The sequence below is a fragment of the Eretmochelys imbricata genome, chromosome 2 (genome assembly GCF_965152235.1).
Source record: "Eretmochelys imbricata isolate rEreImb1 chromosome 2, rEreImb1.hap1, whole genome shotgun sequence".
Classification (NCBI taxonomy): Eukaryota; Metazoa; Chordata; order Testudines; family Cheloniidae; genus Eretmochelys; species Eretmochelys imbricata.
The window spans coordinates 39,476,527-39,503,303 of record NC_135573.1 but is presented as its reverse complement, the minus strand read 5'-3'; the positions used below and the strand labels follow the sequence as shown (position 1 = coordinate 39,503,303).

General features: G+C 40.8%; 1 protein-coding gene across 12 annotated transcripts in view; it reads left to right on the top strand.

The window, feature by feature from the left end:
- Positions 1 to 26,777, top strand: part of VPS13B (vacuolar protein sorting 13 homolog B) — a 931,639-nt gene that overhangs the window by 532,103 nt on the left and 372,759 nt on the right. For all 12 annotated transcript variants that reach the window (XM_077809935.1, XM_077809942.1, XM_077809940.1 and 9 more), the window contains 2 exons: positions 5,472 to 5,706; positions 13,052 to 13,272. In XM_077809935.1, the coding sequence (XP_077666061.1) occupies positions 5,472 to 5,706; positions 13,052 to 13,272 (456 nt within the window). The remainder of the gene's footprint in view (positions 1 to 5,471; positions 5,707 to 13,051; positions 13,273 to 26,777) is intronic.

Here is a 26,777-nt window from a genome sequence, read left to right as displayed (position 1 = left end):
ATTGCCAGTTTCTATGCCTGTTTTGTTAAATTCATCTTAAATATGCCATTCAAGACTCAGTCTGATTTTCTTTGTATCAATCTGAACGTACTGGAGATTAAGAGTAATGTCACTATTTTTCAATTCAAGTATAGTCTGACTAATAAATTTACGCTTTCAATTAACCAGGCTGTATATTTAGATTTTCTGTGGATGTTAAAAAGCCTAATTTCTGGAAAAAAGTCCCAGAGTCACATTGTGATCAGATGATTGAAATCAAATCCCTGGAGTCTAGCCTTTTTTTCTAAAACAGTTTGCATGTTCCTCGATCTTTTATGAAAACAGTTATACAACAGAAAAGTCTGCAGTTGGTCATTGGATAAAACAGAACTTGATAACTTAAAATCATCAAAGGATTATTTTTTTTAGTGGAAGTTTGAGTAAGTAAATGTGTTGAACCAAAGTCATGGAAAGTTTATTTTGGAGCCAAGGCTGGTACTGGTTTAGCCCTGGCCCTTTTTGCTCATGATAGACCCTTGCATGAAGATACTGTGCATTGAACTTGCTGTAAACTATTAGTATTTTAGTGAAAAAGACTTATAATCTTAACTATAAAGTTTTCATTATTTAGTTGTGGGATTTTATGTGCAGCCTTGAAGTCTCTTTTTGGCAGTTAGGCTGTGGGGGAGGTACTCACTTTTCACATGTTGCTGGTATTAATAGTTGCTAAAATCATGAAGCAGCATAAACAATTATTTTTAATTGGTTGTTAATGCTGAATTCTAGTAGGAATAATGAGGCATCTGTAGTAAAACCAAATGAATTAAAGAGCAAAATTACAGTGAATGACAACCAAATAAGTGTACAATGATTATTTGCAACACTCAGTAGATTCACTGTGTGCTTTAAAATATTTTGAAAAATGAGCCTGTTTCCTGCAATTATTTGAAGTAATATTTTCTCTAAAGAGTATAATTTCCACTGAATTTTTTATTCTTTGAAAGAATAGAAATCTAATCATGAGGTTAACTTATATTCTTGTTCCTTGCACAGGACACAGAGAGATTTTGTAACATGTAACTTATCAATAATATAGAGTAGCTGTGGGAGGGAGAGTGACTATTAATTGACTGGTTATTTATAACACAGTGAGACTGATCGGAGGATCCAGCTCACATCAGAAAGAGAGTCCCTAAAGTTTTCACAAGAATTTCTATTAAATGTTTCCATTTTGGAAGATTTATCTACAAATTTAGTTTATCAATTTTGATTTCTGTAGTTTCATGACCAAATAAAAATATTGTTTTAAATTTAGTCCACAGTGAACTGTGCATTGTTCAGAAAGTAGTAGGAAATCAAGCAAATATTACCAGTTATGTTTTAAGATGTTTTTAAACAAACTTTAAGCGTGAAATTCTGTCTCCCTTGCAACATACAAATAAGCAGAGCTTGTGTGGGATGCCAGCGGAGAAGCTAGATGGATAAAACGCTACTACCCAACTTGGAAGTAGGAGTCAAGCACCTGTGCAGCTTGGCCACGTCAGGCCTCATTGTTGACCACATCCCACCCCTCTACATGAGACTTCTGGCCAGTGGATTTCTTCAGTTTCTGGATCTCATATATGTCTTTCTCCCCCCTCAAACAAAAGAAAAAACAGACAAACACACAGCAGCCTTTTTACTGCAGGAATAAATTTGCAGAGCTGGGACTTTGAGGAGACAAAAAGAAAAGGAGTACTTGTGGCACCTTAGAGACTAACCAATTTATTTGAGCATAAGCTTTCATGAGCTACAGCTCACTTCATGGGATGCATACAGCTTAGAGGTATCCTTACAAGGTTTCCCCCATTGGGCAATTTCTATCACCTATAACAAGCAGTGGGATTGGCCAGGGCTAGCTATCAAGGGCTCAGCAGGGAAGATGTGAATCTTTTTAATTGCATCGCTATGAAGCATAAGGGGCTGTAGATATCCCTTTCACATCATCTCCGCTCTCCTCCACAGCAGCACCTCTGCTGCATTTTGGGCCTTTAATGACCACTCCACAGCCGGGATGATTTTGCCCTAATTCCGTACATATTTTACAATTCTCTCTATTGAACAACATTCCCTTTTATGCAGTGTATAATTTTAAAAATAGTATAAACTACTTTAACAATTCTTGTGCCATCACTTATTTTAGTAAATTAATATTTTCCTTTTTAAATAGCTAAGACGTGGTGATCCTCTCACCTTTCAATGTATATATGTTAGCAAAAACTTAAATACAATATGGTTCACTTAATTTTTTTAATTAGAAGGCAAAACAGTTCTTTCATCCTTTATTTATCATTAGTGTATGTTATAGCCCTTGACATAAAAGAAATCAAAATAGGAGGTGATTCCATTTCAAGAATTTGTAATAATTCTTTCTCTTTAACACATGAATGTGTTCAGTATTGGCAAAAGAACATGTTGCTACCAAAACTGAAATAAGATCCTTGAAACAGAAAGGATGTTGCCATGGAAAAGTGAAGTAACACTCAGTACAGCTGCGATACATTAATGAATAGGATATTTTTTTAAAAGATCATTTGTGTTTGGTGTGGCTTGGAGGGTCCCAACCAGATGGTTTCCATGAACAGGATCTGACCCCCAGCTTGAGGACTTCTTACTGGCAGATTACTTCATTTTCTTTCCCTTGGATTGTCAGATCCTTACATTAATGCAAGATTTACTGCTACAGATTTATATTCAGTTACATAAATCAGTCACATTTTAGGTTAAAGTCATAATTTTAGAAATACCATTTAATAGTTATTTAAAAAGGTAAAAAAGATTTATATGGTATCTTTAATATATGCTATTGATGTAATTTTAATTTTAAAATATTTTGATTACATATAATTTAAAGCACTTTCCATATCAATAAAATGATCTATAACATATATTACTATTATTATTTAATCCAAGATATCATGCATCAATATTGAGTGTATTCTTCCCTCCCTTTACCAGAACTTGCTGTAAGCCAAATCTCCGGGGAGAGATTGGGCGGGGGAGACACACAGATTCTGCTTTCAGATACATGTGAAAATCCCATTGAAACTTGCTGGAATTTCATGAGGACAAAATTTGGCCCAATGAGAAATGTAACATGTTCCTGTAGAACCCACTGTTGAATGCGCTAATGGGCATTTCCCCATATAAACTGATAATCTCCTGTGAAAACAGGTAGTAATTGCCTGATTTGTACTGGAAAATATGTGTTTTTAGAGGTTCATCCATTGTGTCCTCCTTTAAAAACCTTAAATTATATATACGTCTAATTTAAGACCTCCTATATGATGCATTTATTTATTTATGCATGCTTTTTCACTTAAATTGGCTTGAATTTATATAGAAATATATTATTACATATTTTGTACCAGATTCTACCACCCATTAGTCCAGGAGCAGAAATCAATGAGCCAACTCACATTAACTCAAGGTACTACTGAACATGAAGGGTGGTACAATCGAGGTCTAAGTGAGTGATAGCTCCTTCTAAATAATATAAGGAGTGCTAAAGTCGTGATTACACTTCAGTGTTCTTGATATGGCAAAATCAAATTAAACAGAGGAAAAGGACCTGAGCAACTTGTATTCAATGCAATTTTGCATATAAAGTATAAAAATCGTAGAGTTTCCTGGTTCTGTATACTTCTAAAGTGAACTTTGTTAAACATCTATCGTAGACCCTTGCGGTGAGTAAACTGATAGAACATTGTATCTCTGAGTTTGTGGAATTTGTGCTTTATTATTACCACATGTCTTGTATATTCTGGCAACATTTGATGTTAATCATCATGGAGATATATATTGGGTGATTTGTTATAAATTGCTTACTCAGTAAGTGCATTGATAAAACAAAAGCTACTCTGATCATAACTGCATTGCCTTTGTCATCTGTTTATCACTGCCCCACAGTGGTCTGAACTTCCACTTATTGCTAATAGACCAGAAAATGCTCTTATATGTCACCATAAAAATCTTCGAAAATCAAAATGTGTTACATTTGTAATAATACACAGTAGCTTCTTGTCCCATATAAATAAAGTACGTTCTAAACCTTGGATCAATAAATTACTTATCAAAGATGTAATTAACTTCATTTTACAGCTCAAATAACGCTAAAACTAGAAACAGAAACACACTTCATGTAAAGTATTTATTTTTGCAAAATTCTACTTGTATTTTTTGACAGTGAATTCTTGTCACTTAATCTCTGTTCACCAGGCTGGCAAATTATTTATGGTATTGAAGGATTCCAATCCCGTTACACATCATTATTGCTCTTGTGGGGGAATGTTAGCCTTTAGGGGAGGTTATCGTACACTAGGTCTTCATTATCATTTGTAAAATATCGTTTCATTAATTATATAAATTTAAAGTATCTTGAAGCATTTATTGGACACTGCTACATGAGTTACAAAGCAGCAAACAAAAGTACTTTATCATGTCTTCAAATAACATCTTGCATCCAAAATATTGTGAAGAAACTGATTGAATCATAGTTTGTATTTGCTTAACAAAGCATTCAAGTGTGCAGGCTGTTATGGTTATTTGATATCCAGGTGCAGAATATTACTTGCAAGAGCCAAGTAAGACTAACAGTCTTGAGCATACATTATCTCTGAATTAAGAAGTCATGATGAGTTCAGTCCTTGGTTTGGGCTTACTTAGCCTTGCTAGAAGTCTCTAAGGATATGGCAGAATTATCAAAACTGTTTCATAGCAGTCTAAGTAACTGTGCACTCGTGGAAACTGAAGTTTCATATGAAATCACATGTACTTGTTCTAATCTGAAAGGTGACAAAAGGAGACAAACCTGTTAGTTTCTAAACTTTGTTAATGTTTTTCATTACGATACATAGCTTGGTACTAATGAACATGTCGATATTTGGCTGAGGCTTTTATTTATGTTAGATTGACTGATTGAGCTTGACCTTTTTATGCACTTTAGTCACTGTTAACTACAAAGTAAGAGAAGAATCCTCACTGAAATAAATCTTTTTTAGAAAGTAACAGCATATAAAATGCTAGTCCGCTCTAGAGCCTTAGCTAGTGATAACAAAAGATAATGAACTGCAAAAGGAGGAAGGTTTTGTCACCTTCTCTGCCGGCACGTTTTTTAACTCCATTATGTTTCCTGAAAACAGATGTGGACAGGCAGATATATGTTCAGCTTATGTGACTGCACCCTTTTGATCAAATTTATAGACCAAAATGACACCTTTTCAGGTGTTATTTCTATATGTGTAATTTATGAAATATATTGTAAGCATCTGCCATTTTCTGTTGTCCTTTCTTTTAATTCTGTTTAAGAATTTAGACAGGTTTTTAATCACCTGTGATATCTGTGATTCTGTGATATAGTGTTTGATTCTGTATTATAAATGAATAAATATGTTGGGAGAATGTTGAGATCTATTTCTGAGAATCCTGTCTTGGATTTGTTTTTGTTTTTCCAGCTTGAAGTGCAATCCTGTTGCGTGTTTGTTCCAAATGACAGCCTGCCTTCCCCAAGTACAATTGTGTCTGGTGACATTCCTGGAACTGTCCGAAGTTGGTACCATGGACAGGCTGATATGCCTGGTACACTTGTTCTTTGCTTGCCCCAGATAAAGATTATGAGTGCTGGACACAAATACATGGAACCGCTGCAAGAAATCCCCTTTGTTATGCTAAGATCCATTCTTGAAGAAGGTACAGTATGAGAAATTTGGAAAGTTTTCCTGTTGTTATTTCAATGTATAATTCTGTTGTATGATCATTGTTTTATATTGCCAACATTTTGATATAAATCAGTCTTCTTACTAAAAGATTTCATATCCAAAATATGTGAGCTAAGTGCCACAGACAAATTTGCCTTCTTTAACCATGATCCATGAGCTGTACAACTATAGCAAAAATTTAAACTTTCTGGAAGTTTCCATGTGCATTTAATTCATTACTATAATCTTGAAACTATTAATTTCTTTAGAGAAGTTTTGCTTTTTTTGAGCATTTGCATTAAAGTGATCAGAGAAAATGGAGAATTTGTTAAAAGGTTTTCACAGGAGAATTTTGTACATAATATTTTTCTCCTTTTTTGCACACAAAGCTTACTAATGAAATTTACCAAAAAATTATAAAGCACAGATTATGGAAAATAGAGTAAGAAGTATTTTCAAGAACTACATTTGCTCCTCAGTGTCTGCCAATTTTTGTGGTTTTACAACTACATTTTCCTATATTTTTTATTGATTTTTCCCTCCTCTTTTGTTCTGTAACAACCTGAGTCTCTCCTCCTCCACATGCACAACAGCGGAAACAGATTTCAGTGAATTTTTTAAACAATGAAACTCTGTGTAATAGTACTGTAAGTACTGTCAAATGCACAAAGTAAACAAGACTAGAGAAATAAATGTTTCCCCTAATTTATTTCAGGTAAAATAATCTTATTTGTTACATTAACAACAAAAAGTAAATATGTTTAAACAGAAATGTGATTTTTTTAAGCTGGTAGTGCCCTTTAAACCTTTTATGAAATTAGACCATACTTAAATTTTCTCAGACTCAGAAAGGAAGGAGCAGTCCGAGAAAGAGAGATGAATCCCCTTGGTTGGGATAAATCCTACTGTAAGGGATGTATTTGTGTGTGGCTTTGTGCTCTGGGAATAATGCCAAACAGAAGTTCTCACAATCTTGATATTTTTGATTCTCTAGTGGAGCTGTTGCTTTCTCCCATGCCAAAACTCCCCCCTGAAACAGACTAATAAAAAAATATTTTCAAAACTTTTAAGTCACCTTCTTTGTTTTCTCCATGCAGAGGTAAGTAATTTTTATAGACTTTTATTAGGGAGACTCTAAATGACTATCTATATTTGAACAGGACTCCAGTGATGACATGTCATTCTTAAAACATGTTACCTTCTCTGTGAAATCATATGCATGTAACCTTACTCTTCCTGAAAGCTATTTTGGAACTGTTCATTCTTTCGTAAAGAAGATCTAAGCAAATGTCCAATTTCTTACAAGACTATGTAGTTACTCTGACTCCTATCTGCTTATTCACATGTTTTTTTACTTCTTTAAAAGAAAAAATAGCACAATCATCCTGTCATCTAGCAATATTGCAACTTTGTCAGGAAGGCTTATTGACCTCCAAATGTCAACATACAACAGAAACAACTCCCACACTCAAATCTTTTTGTTTCCAGAGCTCTGACAAGAGGATTCCTCTGAGATAATTGTAAGCTGTAGGAGTAGTCACATTCAAAAGAGCATATTAAGCATGGCACTATAATTCAGAATTAATGTAACTTGGATAATATTACCAAGTCCTGTTGTCTCAGTGATCTCATGAGAGTAAGGGACACTCTCACAGACACAGGAATAGATCCCCTTCCAGATCTCCTCCCAAGAGACAAGATCCTTCTCCATATCCTTCCAAATTGTGAGAGTCCTCACACTCGGGTCCTAAAGACTTAGGCACACGTTAGCATTCCGACTATGAGGGTAAAGCACACAGAAGCAAGAATCCAACAGTACCAACTCTGGTACCAGCTAGTAAGCTGAAGAACTGGCATTTGCCAGCACGGACTGAGGGCTTCGGGCAGGACTCATTTTTGACTGCACCCATCATCCCGTAAGGACCCACTCACCATTAAGCCTGTGATGTACCAGATCCAACTATACCGACTACCATGACCCCTCACGTTGTGGGACAGACTGAGACTTATACCTCCCCTTACCCTCCTATGCTCACAGTCTCATTTGATTTTGGGTCAGTCTGTCTGAAGGACATTGATTGCTCAAATTAAAGAACCTTCAAAATGTATCTTCTGTATTTGCACTGTACAACATAACTTACTGAGTCGCTTTATATTGCTATCTCTACCTCTGTCTTTTCCATCATAAAGTCTTGTCATCCCAGCTGCAGTAAACAATTCTTACATAAAACTAATTATAATCTGTGCACATGGTTGATAAGTTGGACCAACCTGTGGCCAAACTCTTCACCATTCCAAACACAGCAATTTAGTGTTCTCAGAACAGTCGCAAGTGAAACTGCATCAAAACCTGAAAATCTGGATAAAAGCAGAAATGCCTGGCTGTATGGCCTTACAACACTTAGTTCCCTATGGTTTAACTTGGAAGAGAATACAGTATGTCTATTTAATATTTGAAGTGACTGGAATTAAATATAGTGTTCCATGGAACAACTATTCAGAGTCTCTAATTGTAAATGACTTGTTTGATGTTTAATATCTTTTACTCCTTCACAAGGGAAAAGCCTAAGTTTTTATAAAGTGCTTTCCTGGATTGTTGTTTCTCGAGGATTCTATCTCTCTACTGTAACTTCATATGAATAATAATAAATATAAATGCTACTTTTCAACACTGGAAAGCCTTTATTCAAAAACAAACATAGTGATAGAGTGAAGAAGTACAAATGATAAAAGATAAAGTTTAAAAGGAGTTAGGAGCAAATGAAACCTGAAGGAATATAAGGATGTGAAGAAAAGGTCCAGCAATAGTTGCAAAAGCAGAAGTCTTCAAGCAACTTTACACAAGACTTAGAAGAAAAAAAGGGAGAAAAGAATGTATAGGCTAGCAAAATCATTGGTCAGAATTACCAGATATATAGAGGAAGTAAGGTTCACCAACAATGAAACTGGTATGGTGTTGACTCATGATATCTCATAAAGAATCAATGGAAAAGGTATCCAAGAGAGCAGTGCAACTTCAAAATGATGAACTTTGGTGTAGTGGAGCCTATCATACCTGATGAAGTGGCCAATACTATAAAAGAGATGAAAAATAATAAGGCTTTAGGCCCAGATAGATCCCTATTGAGACATTGAAAAAGCTTGAAATAGAAGTCATCCATTGCCAACATCTCTGTTCAGTTTAATCATGAGATGGGAAAGGACACCAAATAAGTGGAGGGAAAGTATCTTGGTGCTGATATGCAAGGGAATAAGTGGCAATGGCAACTGCACAAATTAGAGAAGAATTAAGCTGATTAATCATATCATGAAACTGTGTGAGAGAGTCATTGATAAAAGACTAAGTGAGGTAAATATTAGCACAAATCAGTATGACTTCATGCCAGGAAGGTTGACAATTTTTGCACTTATGAAGCTAGTGGAAAAATACATAGAGAAAAGGAAAAATATTCACATGGCATTCATGGATCTCAAAAAGGACTTTGGCTGAATTCCAAGAGAATTCATCTGGTGGAGTATGAGGGAGAAAATGTTACCAGAACTTTTTGTGTGGCTTGTTCAAGCCATGTATGTAGGTGCAAAGTCAACAGTCAGAACTTATGGTTGTGAAACAGACGTACTATCAGTAAAGGTGGGAGTGCATCAGGAATCAGCACTAAGCCATTTCTTGTTTATACTCATCCTGGATACCCTCAAGAGGAACATACAGAAGGAAGCATCTTGGTGCATGCTATTTGCAGATAATATCATTCTATGCAGTGAGGAAAAAGAGAGTCTTAGAAGAGGATCTTGATAAATGGAGGGGTATGTAATTTCAGTAATGTGCACACTGAAGAATTATCTTTGAAACTAGGTGAGCAAACAATACCAAAAATACAAAGTTTCAATATCTGGGTTCCAAAATCTGACGAAGTGGAGGAAAAATTAGAGGTAGGATAATAAATACCTGGCTCTGATGGAGAGAGGTAAGCGGAAAGTACCAGTAAGAATAAAAAGAAAAGTCTATAAAGCGGTGTCCATCTAGTTTTAATGGGTGGCGCTGGGTGTTGGGCAACAAAGAAAAAACATGAGCGAATGATCTCTTCCACAGAAATGAGAATGTTGAGATGGATTAGTGGTATAAGCAAGACCGATTACATGAGGAATGTGTATATTAGAGACATGCTCAAAATAAAACCCATACATAAAAGAGTAAGGGAGTATAGGCTCAGATATTTGTTCATGTAAAGTGCAGTCCTGACAACTACATGGGTAAGAGAAGCCAACAGATCAGGATTGAAGGAAAAACACAGAGAGGCTAACCCAAGAAGTAGTGGTGGGATGCCCTAAAGGAAGACACATTAGTATGTGGTATAATAGAGGATATGGCATTGAACAGAACAATTTCGAGGGAGAGGACTCAGAGAAGACCCCATTTGATGAGAGGAATGTAAGGAAGAAGACTTTCTATCCTAAAAGTGGCATTTATAAACACAAGAAGTTGTTAAACCAGTTGAGTATAACTGTTACCATCTTTTGCATTAATTTTCAAGTCCACTAATTGTTCAAATAACTGAGTTATAAATCATCTGAAAGAAGAAAAAATAAGGCTTTATCCAGATCTCAAGTTTGTGAGTAAAAGGAATTTTTAGCAACATTCTTGCCATATTGAGGATCTGCAATGTTCATCTCATATCCTGGCTCAAAAAAGATCTAGGGTGAAATACTGGCCCCACTGAAGGGCTATGACTCATATGAAGGGTCAGTTGGAAGGCTTCAGAGATTTCTTCTGCTCCTGCTATTGTAAACAGTGGTGCCTGGCTTCCCTTCATACGTACTAGTAAGTGGGATTTTAAACAGATGTATTTTGAATTACATTTCTTTTGAAGTGTAGACACTTTAAATTGTTTCTGAACCTTCATTCATTCACCCAACAATGAATATTGGCCACCAAAGTAAAACAAAATAATTAAGGCAAAATTAAAGCATTATAAACAACTACAGAACAAAAATTTCTCTAGCACTTGGGCAGTTTAAAGTAGATATGGTATGCGTGGTGGAATAAGGAACATTAAATATTATTTTTGGGTGATCTCTAACTAGTCACTGAAAAATATCCAATATTGAATTACTATGGTGATCACTGAGAAAGGAAAAATCATGTATTTTAATTAATAAATAAGCCATTAGAATCTACTTCAAATTTTTGAACAGTTTTCCATCCTAAACAATTAATATTTTGTATTTCTTGGATGAATTAAATTTTTTGGAGAATTTTACATATGTAAACAGAAGTCTTTACAAAATATTTTAAAGCAAGTCTAGCTGAATTTTATTTTGTACATAATTTGGAACCTTTCTTCAGTTTGTAAATAATTTTAGAATAAGTTCAAAGTTTTCAGTTCTTGTATGTTCTCATGCAGTGCTTTATGGCTATCCTAGTGACCATAAATGAGTTATTGCTGGTGTCACCTCTGGAAGCACCAATCAAACTCTTACCAAAGTAGCATGGTGAAGACTTCTGGCTTCAGCTTTATTCTAACATCATCTTTTTTTTTAAGTATAGTTTAAGTAGTTAACCATCAGTTAACTCAACACTTAATTTCTGGTATTGCTTAGCTGTATTGTTTGAAATCCCACAGGAACCTCAGGACTGCAGACTATTCCCAAGCAGGAAATCTCCAATGTAACTCTCCATTAATTAGTGAGTTGGACATACCAGTTAAGGTGCTTTATAACTCCATGCACTGGAAAGGCCCAGTCCCATGTATTTAATTGCCATTACCTGATATCATATGCCCACTCTCCCAAGCCTCACTTTGGGACATGAGACCAACTTGTGTCTCTTCTTACCACAAAGTCACCTGCTCAAAGCTGTGACAAATAAAGTCTCATCACCAGCCCAGCCCTGTTAATTTGTTGTAGGAAAGAGAACTTCTCATGTGTCTCCTGCAAACTGAATAAGCCCTATTAAAAATATAAGGATGTCACAGAGCTGGTTGCGCTTTCACTTGTTGGACACTCACCAGATTGCTTTGCTTAGATTCCAGCCCTGGATGTATGTTCTCCTGAGCTCCAGGTACTGTCTCTTTGTTCGGCTCTAGGCTCACTCTAGGCATGGACTATCTATCTAGGATCCCATGGTCCAGCTTTCCTAGTCCCCAAGACCAATGCCGAACTCCAATTCCACACACCATCCCCAGAACTCCACCATCCTGGGTCCTCTGGTTTATAGTTTAATCCATGCAAAGTAGGCCACTGGTCCAGTATTAAATCCAGCAGTCCTGCTTTTCTAGGGTTTCACCCCCATCCGGTACTCAGACAAAACTGATTGTTTTGGTTTTGTCCAGCATTGCATAGGGGATGCCATTTTGAAGAGCATACTGCTCTGCCCCCACCAGCATGACCTCGCATGCAACTTGATGCCAGTGGGGCCGCGTGGTGAACTTTTCAAAATGGCACCTGGATGTGGTAGGAAATTGCACACATTGTGCATCCGAGTTCACCCTGGCAGGGGAGGGGTTATGCTGGCAAGAGCAGGTGCATACCATTCCTGAAAGTACAGGAATGTCCAGTATTCTGGGAATACATGAGTGTCCACCCTAATGCAAAATAAGAAACACTTGTGCACCATCCCCTGCCTGAGTTTTCCTCACCACTTGTGAGTGTTCTTTGGGATTTGGTCAGTGTCCTTTAGGGTCCAAGGTCTCTTTTTCCGGATCTCAGTCCTCCAACTCACAATCTTAAATTTGCAAAATGATAATCCTCCATCAGGACTCCTGTTCACAGTAGTAGCTATATGAAAAACTTCATAGACTGTAGAGTGTGTGTGTGTGTGTGTGTGTGTGTGACTAAAGTCTAATTTTGCTACTGATAAACTGAAGTCACTGGTCCTGCTCACAGAGCTGGATATTTTTCAACGCGAGTGAGGTGACTGGTCTCTTAATTAAGGAAACCTCTTTGATACAAGGCAATACAAGACATTTACAGCAGACATATGCTCACTTAGTTTTAATGTATTCAGGTGGATTTTTAAAAACACGGTGCTGAAAAATCAAGTAAATCAACAAGGTATTGTCCTTTAACATTGTTCTGCTGGATTTATTTGCAGTGTGAAATGAAAAATCAAATCAGATTTTCTTTTTTTATCTCCAGACTCCGTATCAAAGGGTATTTTATTAGGATTTGGGACCTGGTCCAAGTGCCCATTGAAGACTTCTATTAATTTCAGTGCGTTTTGGATCAGGCCCATTCTGAATTTCATTTATTACTTACTATTTGAATAATGTTGAGAAAAATCATCACTTAACATTTAGAGGCATGCAGTTATAAAACTATTTTTTCTCTTTAATCACCAGGTGATGCCTTCCCTTGGACAATCAGTCTGCATCATTTCAGTGTGTATACTCTTCTTGGACAACAAATGACACTTAATTTAGTGGAACCCATGGGCTGTACTTCTACTCTAGCTGTCACTTCACAAAAACTACTTGCCTCAGGGCCAGAATCCAGACACTCGTTTGTTGTTTGCCTCCATGTCGACCTTGAGTCACTTGAAATAAAATGCTCCAACCCCCAGGTTGGTATATTTAATTGATTTTTGAAAGGAAATTAAAAATAACTTGAATTAAGTACAATTGTTCTGCATTTTGTTGAGGAGGTTCTCTTTTATTAAACATCTTAATTTTTTTTTAAATTGGGCCATCAAGATCAGGGTACTTAGAGTAGATTTGCTTTGAAGCTCTCTCAAGTTTTGTAATTTAAACTCTTCTCAAAATGTAATAGCTACAGCATAAATGCATCTTTTGGCTGATGGAATGAAATCAGTTGCAGATGTACTATTGTTAAATGCTGAAGCACTGTTCAACTGTCTTGAATAAATTTGTTGAAATGGTCTAATGATCAAATTGATCAAATTCTCCCACAGTCTCTCATTCAGCATGGAATGTTTTCAAACAAGCTTTGATATCCTTTATTAAAGGGGAAAACTGAAAGGGAATTGTTTAAAAGAATGCAGATTTTCACCATAAATGTATTCTTTAAAAGGTAGGTATGTTACATGTACTACTGAAAACTGCATTTTAATTGAGTTAGATACAAGTTACTCTACAGCGGCCTGAAGTCACTCCAAATAGGAGAGATTTTCTATGCAAATTTTCAATGCACTGAACTGTGTTTAATAATGTTTTTGTTGTCAGTTGTATCATCTTAATTATAGTTCTGATGAAGTTGTCACCTCGTGTTATTGATGATTATAATTCAGGCGCCGTCAATGTGAGTGGTACTGCACAAGACACTGCATTCAGACAATTTCTTCTTCAAAAAGCTAGCTATCAATGAGACAAGACAGATAAAAGAGACACAGTGGGTAGCCCAGTGAAGAAGATTCTTGAAGGATTTTTCAACTATTAGTGCTTAATAAAATAAAAGTATGTCATAAGAATGGCCGTACTGGGTCAAACCAGTGGTCCATCTAGCCCAGTGTCCTGATTTCTGCCAGCGCCAGATGCTTCAAAAGGAATGAACAGAACAGGGCAATTATCAGGTGATCCATCCCTTGTTGTCCATTCCCAGCAGTTAGAGGTTTAGGCTTATCCAGAGCATGCGGTTGTATCCCCGACCATCTTGGCTAGTAGCTAGTATCCTCCATGAACTTATCTAATTCCTTTTTGAACCCAGTTATACTTTTGGCCTTCACAACATTCCCTGGCAATGAATTCCACAAGTTGACTGTGCATGGTGTAAAGAAGTATTTCCTTTTTTATGTTTTAAACCTGCCACATATCAATTTCATTGGGTGACCCTTGTTCTTGTGTTATGTGAAGGGGTAAATCACACTTCCTTATTCACTTTCTCCATGCCATTCATGATTTTATAGACCTCTATCATTTCCCCACTTAGTCATCTGTTTTCTAAGCTGAACAGTCCCAGTCTTGTTTACCCCTCCTCACATGGAAGCTGTTCCACACATTTAATTGTTTTTGCTACTCTTCCTTCTAACTTGTCCATTTCTAATATATAATTTTGAGACTAGAACTCGACACACATTCAAGGTGTGGGTGTAACATGGATTTACATAGTGGCATTATGATATTTAATGTCTTATTATTTATCCCTTTCTAAAGGTTCCTAACATACTCTTAGCGTTTTTGACTGCTGCTCCCCATTGAGAGGATGTTTTCAGAGAACTATCCACCATGACTCCAAGATACTTTTCTTCAGTGGTAACTGCTAATTTAGATCCCATCATTTTGTATGTATAGTTGGGATTATGTTTTCCAATATGCAATACTTTGTATTTATCATCACTGAATTTTCATGTATCGTTTTGTTGCCCAGTCACCCAGTTTTGTGCTATTCCTTTATAACTCTTAGCAGTCTGCTTTGGAATTAACTATCTTGAGTAATTTTGTATCGCCTGCATACTTTCCCACCTTGCTATTTACCCCTCTTTCCACCAATTTTACTCCGTTGTTTAACCATTTTTCAGTCCTCTTACTATTTCTTTTAATTTGGGGTATACATTTACTCTGAGCCTCAATTATGGAGCTTTTAAAAAGTTTCTATGCAGCTTGCAGGCATTTTACTTTTGTGACTGTTGTTTTTTATTCCATTTAACTAGCTTCCTAATGTTTGTGTAGTTCGGCTTTCTGAAATGAAATGCTCCGGTGGGAGGCTTCTTTTGTATTTCCGCTCCCCCCCACAAGGATGTTAAATTTATTTATATTATGGTTGCTGTTACTGAGCTGTTCAGCTATATTCACCTCTTGGACCAGATCCTGTGCTCTACTTAGAACTAAAAGAAGAATTGTCTCCCCTCTTGTTGGTTCCAGGACTAGCTGATCCAAAAAGCAATCATTAATGGTGTTGACAAACTTTATCTCTGCATCCCTTCCTGAGGAGACATACTTAGTCAATGTGGGGATAGTTGAAATCCCTCATTATTATTGGGTTTTTTATTTTGAACGCCTCTCTAATCTCCCTGAGCATTTCAAAATCACCATCACCATCCTGGTCAGGTGGTTGGTAGTGTATTCTTAATGCTATACTCTTATTATTCAAGCATGAAATTTCTGTCCCTAGGGAATCTATGATACAGCTGGCTTCATTTAAGATTTTACTATATTTGACTTTTTCTTTCACATATAGTGCTACTCCTCCACCTGCAAAACCTACTTTGTCATTCCTATACATTTTATACCCTGGCATTGCCATGTCCCATTGATTGCCATCATTCCACCAAGTTTCTGTGTTGCTTGTTGTGTCAATATCCTCATTTGATAGCAGGCACTCAAGTTCACCCATCTTAAAGGATACGTCTATACTACGAAATTAGGTTGAATTTATAGAAGTCGATTTTTTAGGAAGTTATTTTATACAGTCGATTGTGTGTGTCTCCACTAAACACATTAAGTCGGTGGAGTGCGTCCACAGTACCGTGGCTAGCGTCTACTTTTGGAGTGTTGCCCTGTGGGTAGCTATCCCACAGTTCCCGCAGTCTCCGCCGCACATTGGAATTCTGGGTTAAGCTCCCAATGCCTGATGGAGCAAAAACATTGTCGCGGGTGGTTTTGGGTACATGTCGTCAGTCGTCCCTCCCTCCGTGAAAGCAATGGCAGATAATCGTTTTGCGCCTTTTTTCCGTGCGGATGCAATGCTGCTTTCAGCAGACGGTGCAGTAGGACTGCTAACTCTCATCATCGAACCACCACTTCCGCTGCAACTCTGCTCTGCTGCTCTTGTCTCGATAGTGAATTTCTCCATGTTGGCTGTCATGGGCTCCCACTTCTGCTGCAACTCTGCTCTCCTGAATCCACCTTGCAGTCATCAGCCACCGCTTCCGCTGCAACTCTGCTTTCCTGCTCTCCTACAGACGCCATACCATGGCAAGCGTGCAGCCCGCTCAGCTCAGCTCACTGACACCAGCGCTGTTGTGTCCTGGTGTTGCTGGCAGCAGACGGTGCAGTAGGCCTGCTAACCATCGTCATCTACTGCTTCCGCTGCAACTCTGCTTTCCTGCAGACGCCATACCACGGCAAGCATGGAGCCCACTCAGATCACCGCGGCAGTTATGAGCATTGTAAACACCTCGCGCATTATCCTGCAGTACATTCAGAACCAGAACTTGCAAAACCAGGCGAGGAAGCGACGGCAGCGTGGTGACGAGATTGATGAGGACATGGACACGGACTTCTCTCAAAGTACGGGCCCCGGCAATTTGGACATCCTGGTGGCAATGGGACAGGCTTATGCTGTGGAACGCCAATTCTGAGCCCAGGAAACAAGCACAGAGTGGTGGGACTGCATAGTGTTGCAGGTCTGGGATGATTGCCAGTGACTGCGAAACTTTCACATGCGTAAGGGCACTTCCATGGAACTTTGTGACTTGCTTTCCCCTGCCCTGAAGCGCAAGGATACCAAGATGAGAGCAGCCCTCACAGTTCACAAGTGAATGGCGATAGCCCTCTGGAAGCTTGCAAGGCCAAGCAGCTACTGGTCAGTCGGGAATCGATTTGGAGTGGGCAAATTTACTGTGGGGGCTGCTGTGATCCAAGTAGCCAATGCAATCACTGAGCTGCTGCCACTATCAAAGGTAGTGACTCTGGGAAATGTGCAGGTCACAGTGGATGGCTTTGCTTCAATGGGGTTCCCTAACTGGTGGGGCGATAGACGGAACGCATATCCCTATCTTGGGACCAGACCACCTTGGCAGCAGCCAGTACATAAACTGCAAGGGGTACTTTTCAATGGTGCTGCAAGAAGTGGTGGATCACAAGGGACGTTTCATCAATGTCAACGTGGGATGGCCGGGAAAGGTTCATGATGCTCACATCTTCAGGAACTCTGGTCTGTTTGAACAGCTGCAGGAAGGGACTTACTTTCCAGACCAGAAAATAACCATTGGGGATGTTGAAATGCCTATAGTTATCCTTGGGGACCGAGCCTACCCCTTAATGCCATGGCTCATGAAGCCATACATAGGGGCCCTGGACAGTCATAAGGAGCTGTTCAACTATAGGCTGAGCAAGTGCAGAATGGTGGTAGAATGTGCATTTGGATGTTTAAAAGCATGCTGGTGCAGTTTACTGACTCGGTTAGACCTCAGCGAAACCAATATTCCCATTGTTATTGCTGCTTGCTGTGTGCTCCACAATTGCTGTGAGAGTAAGCGGGAGACATTTATGGCAAGGTGGGAGGTTGAGGCAAATCTTCTGGCTGCTGATTACGTGCAGCCAGACACCGGGTCGGTTAGAAGAACACAGCAGGAAGCGCTGCGCATCAGAGAAGCTTTGAAAACCAGTTTAATGACTGGCCAGGCTACAGTGTGAGAGTTCAGTTTGTTTCTCCTTGTTGAAAACCCTCCCCCTTGGTTCACTCTACTTCCCTGTAAGCCAACCGCCCTCCCACCCTTTGATCACTGCTTGCAGAGGCAATAAAGTCATTGTTTCAAATTCATGCATTCTTTATTAATTCGTCACACAAATAGGGGGATAACTGCTAAGGTAGCCCAGGAGAGGAAGAGGGAAGGACAAGGCCACACTGCACTTCAAAACTTATTGAATGCCAGCCTTCTGTTGCTTGGGCAGTCCTCTGGGGTGGAGTGGTTGGGTGCCAGGAGGCCCCCCCCACCGCATTCTTGGGCATCTGGGTGAGGAGGAGATGGAACTTGGGGAGGAGGGCGGGCAGTTACACAGCGGCGGTCTGTGCTCATGCTGCCTTTCCTGCAGCTCAACCATATGCCGAAACATATCAGTTTGATCCTCCAGTAGCCTCAGCATTGCCTCCTGCCTCCTCTCATCACGCTGCCACCACCTATCATCTTACTCTAACCACCTCTCCCCACGTTCATTTTCTGCTTTCCTGGACTCTGCAATTGTCTGCCTCCATGCATTCTGCTGAGCTCTTTCAGTGTGGGAGAACTGCATGAGCTCAGAGAACATTTCATCATGAGTGCGGTTTTTTTTGCCTTCCTATCTGCTCTGGCCTCTGGGACGGAGATGATAGGGGGAGCGCTGAAACATTTGCAGCTGCGGGAGGAAAAAAAGAGAGAGTAGTATTTTAAAAGACACATTTTAGAGAACAATGGGTAGACTCTTTCACGATGAATGGTTTCAAACAGCAGTGCCCTCCTTTCTCATACCAAGCACCCATTGGGTTGGCCATTTAAAAGTAGGGGCTGCGGTTTTCGGGTTAACGTGCAGCACAAACCCAACTAAACCACACCCCTGCACCCAGTTCTCTGGGATGATCGCTTCACCCCTCCTCCCATCGCATGACTAGTATCAGGGAAGATCCCTGCCAGCCAAACGCAAACAACTCAGCGTGAATGCCCCCCCACCGCATGTCTAAAAGCGGGGATGATTTCTTTTCAGCCACAGGCAAATAGCCCATCAGGAATGGCCACCTCTGAATGTCCCGTTAATAAAATTCCCCTATTTCAACCAGGTGACCATGAATAATATCACTCTCCTGAGGATAACACAGAGAGATAAAGAACGGATGTTGCTTGAATGCCCGCAAACACCAGGACCATACGCTGCCATGCTTTGTTATGCAATGATTCCAGACTACGTGCTACTGGCCTGGTGTGGTTAAGTGTCCTACCATGGAGGACGGAATAAGGGTGCCCTCCCCAGAAACCTTTTGCAAAGGCTTTGGGTGTACATCCAGGAGAGCTTCATTAAGACGTCCGTGGAGGATTTCCGCTCCATCCCCAGACACGTTAACACACTTTTAAAGTAGCTGTACTGGCCGCGAATGCATCCCAAGTCTTCAGGGCAAATTAATCATTAAACATGCTTGCTTTTAAACCATGTATTATATTTAGAAAGGTACAGTCACCAGAGGTGCATTCTCTGTCTTCAAGGTCCGGGAGCCCGCCTTGGAAGGGTATTGGCTCCAGGGTGATAAACAGTTCCTGGCTGTCGGGGAGAACGGTTTCATCCTCCGCCTCACCATCATCTTCCTCATCCCCAAAATCCTCATCCCTGTTGCGTGAGACTCCCCCCCACTTGCAGGAGTCCACGTACGGGGTGGGGTAGTGGTAGGGGCACCACCTAGAATTGCATGCAGCTCATCATAGAAGCCGCATGTCTGGGTTCTGACCCAGAGTGGCCATTTGCCTGTTTGGTTTTTTGGCAGCCTTGCCTGAACTCCTTAATTTTCATGCGGCACTGCTGCTGGTCCCTGTTATAGCCTCTGTCCTTCATTCCCTTGGAGATTTTTTTCAAATATTTTGGCATTTTGTCTTTTGGAACGGAGTTCTGATAACATGGATTCGTCTCCCCATACAGCGATCAGATCCAGTACCTCCCGTTCGGTCCATGCTGGAGCTCTTTTGTGATTCTGGGACTGCATGGTCACTCTGCTGATGAGCTCTGCATGGTCACGCCACGCTGGCCAAACAGGAAATGAAATTCAAAAGTTCCTGGTGCTTTACCTGTGTACCTGGCTAGTGCATCTGAGTTGAAAGTGCTGTCCAGAGCAGTCACAATGGAACACTCTGGTATAGCTCCCAGAGGCCAATACCCATCGAATTGTGTCCACGCTGCCCCAAATTCGACCTGGTGATGTCAATTTCAGCGCTAATCCCCTCATGGGGGAGGAATACCGAAATCAATTTTAAGAGCCCTTTAAATTGACAAAAATGGCTTCGTCATATGGACAGGTGCAGGGTTAAATCAATCTAACACTGCTAAATTCGACCTAAACTCGTAGTGTAGACCAGGGCTTAGTATTTAGACTTCTTTCATTTGTATGCATACACTTATGAAATTTGTCAATATTTACTTGTCTGCCTTCATGTGATGTAATTGAATGGGACTCTTTTTCGTTGCACTGTTTCTCTTCAGCTCCTAGCTGTACTTTATCTACTTCTATCCTCTCCTCTTCACTAGGATATAGAGAAACCCCGTTAATAGTTCATTAGTAGATCTTCCCCTAAGGATTGCCTCTGACCAAACCATATGCTCCTCCGCACCTGTCAGCTTTCTCCAGCCCATAGTTTAAAAACTTCTCTACAATCCTTTTCAATTTTACATGCCAGCAGTCTTGGTTTAGGTGGAGCCCATCATTCCAGCATAGGCTCCTCTTTTCCTAAAAGGATCCCCAGTTCCTAAATAAACCTAAAACGCTCCTCCCGACACCATTGTATCATCCATCCATTGAGACACTGCAGTTCTAGCTGTCTAACTGGCCCTGTGTGTGGAACCGCAAGCATTTCAGAGAATGCTACCATGGAGGTCTCGGACATCAATCTATTACCTCACAGCTTAAATTTGGCCTCCAGTACCTCTCCTCCAATTTTCCCTATGTTGTTGGTACCTGTCTGTTCCACAACCATCGGCTCCTACCCAGCACTGCACATGTCTGTTCAGATATCTTCGAAGGTCTGCAATCTTTGCATCTGGTTGGCAATTCATCATGCGATTCTCCCAGTCATCACAAACCAGTTATCTGTATTTCTAATAATCAAATCCTCCATTATTATTAACATTCTCTTCCTAACAACTGGGATTCCTTCCCCCCCAGAGGGGTATCCTCCGTGTGAGAGGATACCATGACATCATCTGAACGGAGGGTCTCAACTGTGGGATCGTTTCCCTCCACTCCAATTTGATGTTCTCCTTCCCTGAAACTTTCATCCTCCTTGACAGCACAGAGGCTGTCAGACTGGAGGTGGGGCCACTTTACTGTGTCCCGAAAAGTCTCATCTAGTGTACCTCTTTGTATCCCTTGGTTCCTCCAGTTCAGCCACTCTAGTCTCAAGAGCCCGTACTCGGCCTTTGAGGGCCATGAGTTGCTTGTGCCTAATGCATGCATAAGCTACCTACCCACAAGGCAGGTAATCTTACATGCTGCATTCATTGCAATAAACTAGATAGCCTCCTCTCTACTACTGGACTTCTGCCTGCATTCTTTTTACTCCTGCAGATTTTTTTGCTTTTTTGTTTTGCCAAAGGTGGTTCTTCAAGTGGGTGCCTCTGTGTGTGTTCCATTCATGGAGTGCATGTGCCCCATGCACCTGAGACTGGAAAATGTTTTGTTTACAATGTGCATTGCTTTGCAAATGCACCCTACTGTCCATACTCCCAGTCAAGAGTATAAGGCATGGTGGGAACTGACCACCTCTCCTGTTCCTTTCTTCCACCTGTGGTCTGAGGTGGAACTTCTCTAGTGTCTGTAGCTTTACTTGGTGTTCTTTGTTTTATTAGTTTTAAATAGTTGCAAATAGAACTTTGTTAGCTTAGTTTTAGTTTTAGCTAAGCCTCTTACAGAGCTTCGTGGGTGCCCTCCATCTCTGGGTACTGGGTACCTAGCATGCCCACAGCCCCAGGTTTCAAGAACTGGGTCCTTTGTCTTTGGACCCTCATGGCCAGTTACAGCCCTGACATATATGTCTGTTGCCTCAGAAAACCACATATTCCCTATTCCCTCCAACTGTAGCATCTGTGAGACTTTCAGTAGCCAAACTCATCAATCCTGTGAGTTCAGACTTCAAACATTCCTGATGGATTGCTTGATGAGACAAGAGTCCAACCCCAGACTGTGCCCTTTTGAACACGGTTGTCTCCGGCTCCAGGACCCCTGTAAGCAGAGTTAAGAACTCTAACAGAAAATGGGAAACACGAAGAGGATAAGAATGAACACCTCCACAACAACATATGTGAGAAACCCACTTCTAAATCCTCAAAGAAAAGGACTTTTTCCCTGACCCACTCAGTCAAGTAAGGCTATGCATTCCAGTACGGGTGTGTCAGGAGTTGAGTACTCATCCCTCAGCACTGAAAACCAAAAAGGTTCAGAGGCTGCTATCTACTGAAGTAGCAGTACTGGGACTGTCCTTGGTACTAGTGAGGGAAAGGAGTAATTGGATGCCTCCAGCACTGATGGTACCGATCGACCTGGAGAAGGAATCGCTGATACTGAGAACCACTGCCTTACCAAAACTAGGATCCTGCGAGGTTGGGAGAGTATATGAGGCTTGCAGACAGTTCCTGCCACTTATCTAGAACCACCTCACAGGGTCCTAGAGTTTAGGATCCAGCCTGAGCCTGGAAGTCTACACTGCAGGTTTTTAATTGCAGTGCAGACATAACCTGAGAGAGTTCATGAAGGTATTATCAGGAGAGTTTCTGCACCTGTGTCATGAGGACATATTAATGTTCCCTTACCAGGACAACTGGTTGCTCACAGGGAAGTCATGCTAGGAAGTTCAGGTAGCAACTCTATCCTTATTTGGCCTTTTACAATAATTAGGACCCTGAGTAAGTGCAGAAAAATCCACTATAACCCCATACAGACTATAGACTCTATTGGAACAACTCTGCACTCAGATACTGCCAGGACATACCTATTTCATGACTGCTTCCAGGCTATGATGATGCTCATCATATCAATGCTGCGGGAGCCCCCAAACAATAGTGAGATCCTGTCTCACCCTCCTAAGCCACATTTTTTCATGTACATATGAGAGACCTTGTGGGAAACTTTATCTTCAATGTCTTCAGGCTTGGTTACAGACAGCCTCTGTCCCAGACAGACACAGTCTAAACAAGTTGATTTTGCTCCCCAACAGGATACTAGCCTCACTCACCTACTGGAAAAATATGGAGACAATATATATAGGGATTCTGTTCATCTCTCCTCCACCCACCAAAAGTTGATTACAGATGCCTCTCTGTTAGGTTGGGGGAGCCCACCTAGATGAGCACATATCCCAAGGTACTCTGTGACCAAATGCTATACAGCAAAATGAAAGAAATTTTCCACATGGTGTCAGCATCATCAGTGATCCCCAGAGGGTTTGGGGAGATCCCAACTATGTTGGACTATTTCCTTTCTCTGAAAATGTTTGGATTGTCGTTCAGCTCCTTTCGGTACACTTAGAAGCTATTACTGCCTTTCAACCCCGGTGAACAACTATGGAATCGTCATCCATCTGGTTTCCATGTAGTTATTTAAAGGCCTTTTCAGAGCCATTTCTCCAGTACTGAAACCAGCCCCAGTATGGGATGGCAATCTAGTTCTATTTGCATTAACAAATCCCCCATTTGAACCTTTGTCCTCATATATGCTTTCAGTCATCTATCCATGAAAATTGCCTTTCTTGTCACAATTATCTCAACGAGGAGAGTGGAAGAACTGGGAGCCCTTATGACAGACCCTCTATATACAGTCTTCTATAAGGATAACGTTTTCCTTACGATTACATCCCAAGTTTGTTCCAAAGGTGAGCTCAGAGTTCCACCTAAACCATGTCATCCTCTTTACCTGTCTTATACGCAAAGCCACATGTCAGAAAGAAAACCATGAAGCTCCACACTTTGGATGTCCGATGAGCCTGAGCTTCCTACCTAGAGAGAACAATGTTCATCAGGAAATCCCCTAAAATATTTGTCTCCTTGGCTGAATGTATGGGAGGAGAAGCTGTCTCCTCATGGAGACTTTCTACATGGATTTTGGGCTACATCTTGCTTTGCTATAAATAGACTGCAATCCTCCCCCACAAGATGGGACGGTACATTTCACTAGGGTTCAGGCAGCCTCTGTAGCTTTCCTACAACATGTCCCTGTTCTCAAGATATGTAGGGCAGCAATGTTAGCTTTGTGAGACATTATGCCTTGGTGCCAGCTTCAACAGCAGGGGCCCCCTTTGGCAAAGTATTTCTTCAGTCGGTGGGTACAGCCAAGTTGCTTGCACCCTCCTTCTTAGTGAATACTGCTTTTGAGTCATCTTGAGTGAAATACATGTAGCAACCACGACTTGAGAAAGAAAGAAAGAAAGAAAGAAAGAATGATTACTACCTTGTACAGTCACTGGAGTTCTTCGGGATGTGTGGTCCCTATGGGTGTGTCTATGCTGCAGCTGGGGTGAACCTCCCAGTCAGGGGAGACATTAGTGGGGCTTGTGCTAGTTCACTAAAAATAGGTGTGTGGATGTTGCTGTACCATCAGAGGCTCAGGCTAGCTGCCTGAGCTCAAGCCCAGCCTACCCCCTAGATCCAATCTTGGGTAGCTAGCCTGAGCCTCTATCAGTGATGCAATGTCCACACTGCTATTTTTAGCGTACTAGGTTAAACCCCACTAGCATGAGTCTGTTTACTCAAGATGGGAGGCTTGCTCCGAACCGCAGTGTCAACATACCTTATGTGTATTCCACCACCACCTCTCTTTCCCTTGAGCTTTGGATCCTTATCCTTAGAATATTCCTGGTAGAAGAGGAACTGGAGAGTGGTTGTCTGCACTGCCCTTAAATCCTCAGCTTGGAGCACAAGGAGTAGGGACACTGCTAACAAAAATATTTTGGTCTCAGGCGCCACAGTTGCATATACACCTTGAATGGAATACACACAGGGACCACTCATTATGAAGAACTCCAGTTACTGTATAAGGTAGGTACCCATTTTTTATAAGTCCCCATCTCATAAACACTTACTCTCATATATATAAAGATTTGCCGGATCAGGGCCTAAGTCTGGAAATGATAAAGTTGTGGTTGCTGGGGTAATCTGTACATTGTCACTTGTGCACATGCATAACAACGTGTTCTTTAATCAAATGCTCTTTTTTCCCCATTGCTTCATTTAGTGCACATATTGGATGATGGTCGGTGTGCAAGGCAAATGTTCTGAATTTATTTATTTATTTTATCCTCAATATGTGGTCCCCTACCCCATTCACTGCACATTCTCCAAGCCCACATTATAGACTCTGCCTCATTCACTACATGCCCTCTACTTTATGCAATGGATGAGACTAGGGTTCAAAGTGTGTAGGTTGGATGATGTGTGATGAAATTGGCAGGGGATCACACACTGAGCAATAAGGATAAAAATTAAACATTGAACAGCAACCATAATTGAACAAGGTCCATCCAGGCTGCACAATGAATATGATGCTGTAAAGGCATATTCAGAAAGAGGCAGAATAATGAAGTGCAGACAACTTTAATTTTGGCATTTCAAGACTTTTGAGAGCTTCACTTTGCAACCTTAACAATATTTTTACGTATTTTTGTATGGAATAATATTGCACAATTTTACATCCTTTGGAGTCTGCCTTATTCCATATTCATCTTCATAATACTGATTTAAACAGTATTATACCCACTCACATGATGGTGATTGTGGCTCAGGCTTTCATGCTGCTCTGACCTTCAGACTGTAGACCTTATAGGTCATAAACGATTCACAAAAGCCACTGTAGTGTTAATTTCTTAATTTTGTTGCCATGCCATGCACTCAATATCCTAAAACAACTTTTTTTAAAGCAAATAATCTGGTCACTTCTAATTCCTTTTTCCTAAACTTTCAGAGGCTCTAATCCAGGGGTAAGCAAACTTTTTGGCCTGAGGGGCACATCTGGATATAAAAATTGTATGGCAGGCTATGAATGCTCACGAAATTGGTGGGAGGGCTTGCGGGCTCTGGGGTGGGGCTGGGGATGAAGGGTTTGGGGTGCAGGAGAGTGCTGGGGTAGGGGGGCTGGGGACAGGGGGGATTCAGGGGTGCAGGCTTCTGGCAGCACTTATCTCAAACAGCTCCCGGAAGCAGCGGCATGTCCCTCCTCCAGCTCCTATGTGGAGGTGCAACCAGGTGGCTCTGCGTGCTGTCCCATCTGCAGATGCCACCCCTGCAGCTCCCGGAAGCAGCGGCATGCCCCCCTATGACTCCAACTCAGAGGCGCAGCACCGGCCAGGCGGCTCTGTGTGCTGCCCTGTCCGCAGGCACCGTCCTTGCAGTTCCCTTTGGCCACAGTTCCCGGCCAGTGGGAGCTGTGGGAAGTGACGCTTGGGGTGGGGGCAGAATGCGGAGAGAAACCTGGCTGCCCCATGTGTAGGAGCCGCGCGGCAAACCCCCAACCCCGCTCCCCGCCTGGAGCTCGAGGGCCGAATTAAAAGGCCTGATGGGCCGAATGCAGCCCACAGGCCGCAGTTTGCCCACCCCTGATCTAATCACTTATCTTGATTCCATTAGTGTGTTATTGTGTCAGTTTAAATAAATTAATCTGGTTTTGAGTCATAGGGTTGCAGAAAACAACTCAAAACGCAGCACTAGTGTCTGTAGCCCTGAAACCAAAATA